We start from the raw sequence: 8,637 nt of genomic DNA, 5'->3' as shown, positions 1-8,637 counted from the left end.
ATCTGGAAGAAAAGTGAAAAACTTGCACCCTCCCCCAGCTCCGGATGTTGTCAGATTTCCAGATGTGGGGTGTTCTGCCCTCCAGATGAAAGGAAGAATGCCCCGCATTTCGGCCGGGAGGGGTCTTGGCACTGCTGTCCCCTCACAGTAAGGCTGAGCGACAGGATGAGAGGGACATGGGTGGGGGGCCCCAGCGGAGCCCCCAGTGAACCCTCCTCTCAGGCACGGCTACAGCCCCTCTCCACACCCAGGAACTCCCTCGGGGCTGGGGGTGGGGGCACTGCCTCTGAGGTTTCTATCAAAGGCTCCAGGCACTTAAAAATAACCGGGAACACCTCCTTCCCAGCCCCAGGCACAGACCCTGGGCAGGGAACTAAACTCAATGTGTTCACAAGATGTCCCCACCGTCTAAGCCTGGGAGGACCCCACGCCACTTGGCGTTCCCGCCTCCCGCACCTCCCCAAAGAGTGGCCTAGCCAGGCTGCACTCTGTCACTGCCATCTGCTGAGGGCTGCACGCCAAGGGGTGGTACCAGGGGCTGGGTTTTGAGAAATGGGTGCTGGGGGTGAGCATACTGGGCTGAACACCAGGGAGCAAACCCTGCTCAGCCCCCTGGAATCCCTCAGAGATGCAACCCTTCCAGGGTCCCTGGTCATAGGGGTCAGCAGAGGCAAACATAAGGCGGTGGGTATAGAATCAGGGAGAGCTTCCTGAAAGGGGGGACAGTGAGGCCAAGCCGAGGCAGAGGGTACAGTGTGTATAAAGCTCTGGTGGGGAGCCAGGCCCCGGGGTGTAGGGAAAGGCGGTAGAAGAGGGGGCAGTGAGGCCGAGCTGAGGCAGAGGGTACAGTGTCTATAACGCTCTGGTGGGGAGCCAGGCCCCCGGGGTGTAGGGGCAGATAGGTCACTGGGGCTATGGAAGAGGGGCAGTAGGGCATCCAGGGGTAAAACCTGAGGAAGTGGCCTCAGGGCCAAGTGGTTGCTGATGAGGGAGGCTGTGGGGGCCGTTTGGCTGGTGGGAGGGGCTGGGGTAACTGCCAGGGGTGAGGGGAGTGGCACCCACTCTACTAACTCCTAGGACCACCCCTCGGACCCCTGGCTGAGGCTGCAGCTGCCTGCGAGCTGTGAGCAGACACTCACAGAGACACACAGCAACACCTAGACACAAACACACGGAGGCAACACCCACAGACACACGCAGACAGACCCCCACACACAGGTTGACCCCAGATACAGACACAGACACGACAGAAATGCTCGGATCATCCCTCGTATAGCTGCACAAACACGGCACTACAGACAGACGCCCCCACAGACAGATGGACAACACACAGACACACAGAGCCCTGAACACAGATATCCAGACACCCAGACAGCATCCCGTGCACGAAAAGACACCGAGACGCAGACGACACGCACACAAACACGCACACACAGGGGCACAGACACACGCACAGAGCCGTAATGCACAGACCCATGCAGGGCCTCTACATGGACGCTCAGACAGACACAGACACAGGCACTCCATTCACAGGTGGGACGTTAACTGGAGAGGTTCCCTTAGGTTATCCCAGTCCCTCTGTCCCCAGCACAACCCCAGCACGCACTCAACCCAGCCCTCTTCACCTGTTCAATTCACTGACTGCCAAGGGGCAGCAGGGCCTGAGTGTGTATGCCTCTGTGTGGGTGTGCATGTGTGTGCGTGCACATGTGTGTTGAACCCTGGCCTCTGTCCTCTCCTCTCCCTCCCTCCCCCAGACAGGTGATCGGGAGGAATGGAGAGCCCTCCCCTCTCCCCTACCCGTTCCTGAGCCTGAACAATGCCCTCCCCAGGCCCCAAAATAGCCCCTGAGCCTAGCCAATGTCCTTTTATGGCCTTCTCCCTATTGTGCACTGCAGGGGTGGGGCTGGGGTCATGCGATGACCAGGCAGGATAAAGGCCTGGGTGCAGAGGCTCACCTAGCCTCCTCTCTGCACCTACTCCCCACGACCCTCTCTGTGCTCATAACCTCCATGGCCCCCAAAAAGCCAGATCCCAAGAAGGATGACGCCAAGGCAGCCTCCAAAGCGGCTCCAGCTCCGGCTCCAGCTCCAGCTCCAGCGCCCCCGCCTGTGCCCGAGCACCCCAAGGAGCCGGTGTTTGATGCCTCCAAGATCAAGGTGGGTGTGGGAGCTGGGTTGTGGCAGGAAGGGCAGGATGGATGAGTGGACCCCAGAGTGGAGCTACCTAGCAGCAGGTCAGGCTCCAGAAAGTGAGCACAGCTGAAGCTGGAAACTTCCTTGCAGAGGTCAGACAAGCCCTCAGGGCTCAGGCCTCAGGAGGGCTTCAGCCGGAGGGACGGAGGTCAGACACCTGGCAGGACTCCACGTGGTGCTCCTAGAGCTCAATGCACTATAGGGGGGAGTTTGGGCTGGGGTTTGAAAGGAGTGTCTTTTGGGGGGTTCTAAAAACTGACCTTCCCTTGCCCTTCTCCCTGGACCTCTCACATCCTGGGGAGTCCTGGAGCCGCCTGTCCCCTCTTCCCACCCCGCCACCTCTGCAGCCAGGCAGAGAGCCTCCTTATCTGGCTGAGGTGTCCTGAGTCCATGCAAGTCCCCCAGGGTGAGTGGAGGGGAGTAAGGGGACGCACCCCACCAAGGTCATTAGCCTCAGAGCTGGCAGAACCCTCCTGGACTTCAGCGTTCAGTGCGAACATCGAGGCACAGGCTGATAGGGACTCACAGAAGGTCACCCATGGAGCTGGTTTTGGAGCTGTGATTAGTGGCCCCTGGAGCCCTTCCTGCCTGGGAAGACTTTCCCAGAGTCTAAACTTGGAAGACAAGCTATGACTTCCACCTGTGGCATCTGCATAGTGGCACGCACCCTGTGTCCTGCCTGTTCCTGTTCTTGGCTGCCCACTGGCCACTGCTGCCCTGGCTTCCCCTGGGGAGCCCTGTGGGGTCCTCCTCCACCCCCGCTCACCCAGAAAGACCTGCGCTCCATCTGCACAGACCCCCTCCTGTTCACGATCCCTTCCAGGAGGCACCTACCCATGTCCCTCGAGACACAGTTCGAATCCCAACTCTGCTCCAACTTAGTTGTTGAGCCCCTTTGCTGCTCTGAGTTTCCTCAGCTGTGAAATGGGATGATAAGCCCCTCTCTCAGGCCTGCTGGGAACCATTCATAGAAGGGAGGTCTCCAGAGTCAGCTCCCTGTCCCCCCACAGTCCCCAGGCCCAAGCTGGCATCCTGTCTGCAGGCCCCTGGTGAGGATCCCACCACACCAGAGGCCCCTGGTGGCATTGCCCAGTCTGGCCAGGTCTGAGGTGGATGAAGAGTCTCCTCTGGGAGGCAGAGGCGGCGAGGCCTCTCCTGTGCACGCCAGCCCCCACAGAGGCTGACAGGTGAAGAAGGGGCAGGGAGGCTTTGCCAGGAAGCAAGGGAACCTAATCTCAGCAGGCTTCCCGGTAGATAGAACTCTCAGGGGACCAGGAATGACAATTTGTTCTTTTCAACACTGGGTTGAGCCAGAGATCCAGGAGGGACAACCATGTAGGGTGGCAGGAACAGGGCGTCCCTCCTCACTGGTGTGCAGTGTGGAGGTTGGTGGGGCTCCGAGAGAACAGTGGTGGGAGTGGCTCCAGTCATGCCCCCTCCCCCAGGCTTCTTTCCCTCTTGTGAGCTTGACCTTCGGGCGAATGACTGCAGTGATAAAAATAGAGCTGGTATCCCGTGAGGAGGGGGCACCCGGTCCAAGGAGGCCTCTTGGCCCTGGGGTGGCCCCGATGTGGCCTCAGCAAGCACCCAGTGGCACTGCCCTAGCCCTGCCCCAGGGACTGGATGGTGGGGATGGTGAAACTCGGGCCCAGGCACACACATGTGTGCACAGGCACACACATGTACATACAACATGCACAGGCACACACATTTACATACAACACACACACGCGCACACACACACACACACACACAGGTGCCTGATGGGCGCACCCGCTGCAGACATACTGCCATGCTGACAGAGCCTTCTGGCCTGCACCCTCACCCTTGCTCTTCCTGCCACTCCCAAGGCCTCTGTCTCACGTGATGCCCAGGCCTGGTGGGGGTGGCAAGGCTGCCTGGGTCACGTCTTGTGGCTTCAGGCACCTCTTTCCAGAAACAGGGGCCTCAGGTAATACTCGCCTTGGACGGGGGACTTGGGGTCCAGGCGTCCCTCCTCACTGCCACCTCAGCACTCAGCTGTACATGTGGCCCACCAGGCATCAAAGGCCTGGACACACGCAGACCCAACACATAAATGAGGTCAGAGGGTAGGGGGAAGGTAAGGAGGCAGGAAAGTGTCAAAGTGGACAGCAAGGGGCTCTGAGGGGTGGAGGCTGGGATGCTGGAATGGGGACAGGCTGGGGCCGTTGAGGGGCTGGGGCCTGGGCTGGCCACAGAGTGACCAGGAGGAGGCCAGGCCCCACCATTTGAGCCAGGCACTCACAGTCTTTGGGGTCTTCTTTCAGATTGAGTTCACACCAGAGCAGATTCAAGGTGAGCAGGGGTCCTGAGCCCAGGGGGGCAAAAGTGGGCCGGGGTCCTCAGTCTGAGATCCTGCCGGTGGTGTGGGCGAGTAGGGCTGGGCTCACTCTGGGTACGTCCCCAGCTCACTGCCCTCTCCTGGCAGAGTTCAAGGAAGCTTTCACACTGTACGATCGCACGCCCAAGGGTGAGATGAAGATCACGTACGGGCAGTGTGGAGACGTCCTGCGGGCGCTGGGCCAGAATCCCACGCAGGCCGAGGTGCTCCGCGTCCTGGGGAAACCAAAGCAGGAAGGTGGGTACACCCTGCCTGAGACCCCCCTATTAGTGCAGTCCCAGGAAGACTGCCATCTGTGGTGGACAAGATGAACCTCTCTGCTGTGTCCTTCCCGACATCTTCCTGTTGTCTGGAAGAGGACACAGAGGCTAACTCAGAGCAAAGGGCTCTATAAACAATGCGTTTCTGGGTAGACTGCAAAGTGCCTTGGGATCGTGCAGTGCTTTGTAAATGGCAAACTATGTGAGGGGCCATAGCTTCTCGTTATGAAGCACGGGCGTAGGGTGTCCCTGTCCTACCCCTCAAGGCCTGGGACTCAGGACACTCTCCCTGCAGAACTCAACAGCAAGATGATGGACTTCGACACGTTCCTGCCCATGCTGCAGCACATTTCCAAGAACAAGGACACGGGGACCTATGAGGACTTCGTGGAGGGGCTGCGAGTCTTTGATAAGGAGGGCAACGGCACTGTCATGGGCGCTGAGCTCCGCCATGTGCTGGCCACGCTGGGTGAGGGCAGCTCCCCCCCACTCCCCGCCACTCCTGTTTCCAGAGGGCAGCCGGGATCCTGGGAGAAACCACTCTGTCACCTGCTGGGCTGGGGTCTCAGCTGTGAAATGGAGAGTGACAATTATGGTGCCTTGATGGCAGGCAACAGAAATGTCACTTAGGCAGAGAAGAAAGAGAGCATATTGGTGCAGCTCACAGAACAGAACGGGGACAGGAACAGCTCTGGGGCAGGGCGGGCAGGGAGGCAGGACATCCAGAGGACCGGCTCAACCCCAGGGTCAGATTCCAGCGCATGGAGTCTAAGTGGCCACATGCACCTCCCACCCCCAACCTCATCGTCAGGTGCCTGGCCCGTGGTGCCTCCTCCTCAAAACGACTTTTTCCCGCAGCAAGTACTTATTGAGCATCTACTGTGTGCGCAGCCCTGTGCTGGTCTTGGGGGTTGTGTGTGTGTGTGTGTGAACAACAGTTGGCATTGCAATGGAGGGGACAGCACAGCACACAAAGTAGAGGCAGGGAGGCACCTGGCTTGTTTGGGGAGCAGGGGGAGGTGCCTCTGGTTCTCGCCATAACCACTCCCCAAAGTCCCCAGCTCCACTCCATGGGTCCTTCCTCTGGCCTCAAAGGGCTGTCCCCAAGGGACTGCCTCAGGGAGATGGGGGCCTGGCCTCCTACTGTGGAGGGAACCACAGGCAGCCTAGTAAGGACAGAGGACAGTATGCGCTGGTGACTTGAACACCAAGATGGCACTGTTGCGGACAGAGCCCAGGCTTGGAGGAGGTACCAGGCATACCCCAGGCTGGACTCCTCTTGACTTGTCACCAATTCTTCTTGCCTTGGACATGGGGGTGATGGCCAGGCCTTATGAGCAATGATGCGGGAATACTGGAGAGACATGAAGGCTTCCACTGCCATCCAGAGGGTCTCAGTGGGTTCCCCACCACACCACATCCCTGGATGGGGCTGACTCACTCTCCCATCCCTGCCAGGTGAGAGGCTGACAGAAGATGAGGTGGAGAAGTTGATGGCCGGGCAGGAGGACTCTAACGGCTGCATCAACTATGAAGGTAGCTCAGCAGTGGCAGGGGCTTCTGGGGAGGGGAAGCATTAGAACCCCAAGCCCCCACCCTGGGCTATCTCAGTGTGGAGCCCCTGCCGCTCACTCTCTCCTTCTTTCCAGCCTTCGTGAAGCACATCATGGCCAGCTGAGCACATCATGGCCAGGTGAGACCTCTCCCTTCCAAATCTGTCCAAATCCCCCATCTCCACCAACTCTAGCTCTCAGTTGACATCCTGCTGTCTTGATTGGCCCCTCCTCCGTTGTCTGTGGCTGCATTTGCTTTCAGGGAGGCCAGGGAAGACCATACTGGGGACGTTCATCTCTCATTCATGACGCTGAGCCAGGGGCCTGAAGTTGTGGGAAGGAGGGGCGCTCCTGGAGACTCCTGTACAAGCCTCCGACGTCTCTGCACGCCGTCATTTCCCCACCATCGGGCTGCTGCTGTGTGACTGCGTCTCGGTCCCTACCCCATGGGCTTCACAAATAAATGGCTTCCTCCCTTCTTTATTCCTTCCTTCTTTCCTCTCTCCCTCTCTCCCTTCTTTGCTCTTGCCCAACTCTCTTACCTCCTGAAGACTTGGCCACGTAACCCAGAGGATGCCGCAGTGCCCGAGAGCACTGCCTGAGCTCTTATTCCACATCCAGCAATCAGGGAACCATGGGACATTGGCCAAGAGCCACCTGCGTCATGAGTGAGGAAACTGAGGCCCAGGGCAGGGGATGGCCTTGCCTGAGTCACACTGGGAGTGGATGCTGGGGCAGGTGCTAACCTTGTCCCCAGGCTAAAAGAACTGAAAGGGCCTTAGACCCCTGCCCTGAGTCAGATGGGGAGACTGAGGCATGTCTGTCTTTAGTGTGGCTCTCTATCAGAGGCTGAGGCCTTGCTGGGGCCGTACCAGGGTCCTCCAGTGGGTTTCTCAGCCTGGGCTTCTCAGCAGAAGACTAGTATACAGTCTCTGTGGTGTCAGGTGGCACATACATCCTGCCCCATTCCCCGCACCCTGCTCTGGACAGCGGCCCTCCCCTAGCACCTTGGATTCACTGAGGAGAGTGAAGGGAGGTTTCACACAGGTTTGAAGGGAAGGAGAGCAGAGGGGCTGGGGGGCCCTAGAGGCAGGGGGTGTGGGAGAGATCAAGGTCTCAGAGTGGAGAGCAGGCTGCACAGGCCAGGAGGCCACTGGAGGTCAGGGTGGCCCCATCAGGGTGCATTTCCATGGCCTCACAAGGATGCATGTTTGTCTGCTCGTGAGGTGGGTATGTTGGTGTGTGAGAGTGGGTATGAAGGTGCGCACAGCTCATCCTGCCTGAGGGCATTGATGTGTGTGTGGAGTCTATGATCGTGTGTATGTCAGGTGTATGTGTGAGAGTACATATGTGAGTGTGTGCACAAGGGTCTGTTGCATCTTCCTTTTATACCCTCAGCATTTATTGAGCACCTACTGTGTGCCAGGGTCTGTTCTAGGTGCTGGGGACACTGCAGTGGAGAAAGCAGTAAAAATCTCTGCCCTCAAGGAGCTCACACAGACATCACACCTGACAAATTACCCAGCTATTGTTGTCGTTGGCTGCTGTTGAGTCAGCCCCCAACTCATGATGAGCCCATGCACAATGGATTGGACTGTTGTGATCCACAGGGTTTTCACTGGCTGATTGTTGGAAGTAGATTACTAGGCCCTTCTTCCAAGTCCGTCTTAGTCTGGAAGCTCTGCTAAAACCTGTTCATCATCATAGCAACATTCAAACCTTCATTGACAGACAGGTGGTGGCTGTGGGTGAAGTGCATTGGCTGGAACTTGAACCTGAGTCTCCCTCATGGAAAGTGTGTCGAATAGTGATAAAGGCTACAGAGGGACTAGAAACAGGAAAGGGGTTCTGCAATGTGTGTGTGCAAGTAAGTGTGCGTGAGTGTGTGTGAGTTGTGAGTTGGGAGGCAGTTGGCATGTTAAATAATGAGGTCAGTGATTATCCGATAAGGTGGTAGTTGAGCAAATACTTGAAGGAGAGGTGAGAGGGGTGTCTTAGGCTGGATTCCTCCAGCAGCCAACTTGAATGTAAGCAGTCTCCCTTGGAGGGGCTCCCAAGGAGCACAGGAGAGATGAGGGGAATGGAGTCAGGGAAGGGAAAGTTACCCTTATGAGGCACACTAAGGAGCAGATACAATGGGGCGGAGTCCCGTGGGGACTTCCAGGAGATGGTAGAGTGGCCCCACCTGAGGGGTGGGGAAATCGGGGTATTTATCCACCAACTCCCATCTGTCTTTGCTTGGGGCAGGGCCCCATGGGCAAGCCAGA

The 8,637-nt window shown here is 58.1% G+C and overlaps 1 protein-coding gene across 1 annotated transcript; it reads left to right on the top strand.

Annotated features, from left to right (window-relative positions):
• Positions 1-1,929: 1,929 nt before the first annotated feature.
• MYL3 (myosin light chain 3) lies at positions 1,930-6,511 on the top strand. The gene is made up of 6 exons (XM_004368463.1): positions 1,930-2,159; positions 4,484-4,511; positions 4,645-4,794; positions 5,113-5,286; positions 6,276-6,353; positions 6,467-6,511. The coding sequence occupies exons 1-6, from the start codon at positions 2,013-2,015 to the stop codon at positions 6,493-6,495; spliced, it is 606 nt and encodes a 201-aa protein (XP_004368520.1). The 5' UTR covers positions 1,930-2,012; the 3' UTR covers positions 6,496-6,511.
• The last annotated feature ends 2,126 nt before the right edge of the window (positions 6,512-8,637 follow it).

Source organism: Trichechus manatus, unplaced genomic scaffold, assembly GCF_000243295.1.
Source record: "Trichechus manatus latirostris isolate Lorelei unplaced genomic scaffold, TriManLat1.0 scaffold00001, whole genome shotgun sequence".
Classification (NCBI taxonomy): domain Eukaryota; kingdom Metazoa; phylum Chordata; class Mammalia; order Sirenia; family Trichechidae; genus Trichechus; species Trichechus manatus.
Note: the sequence above shows the minus strand (reverse complement) of the source record. Positions and strands in the feature narration are given on the sequence as shown.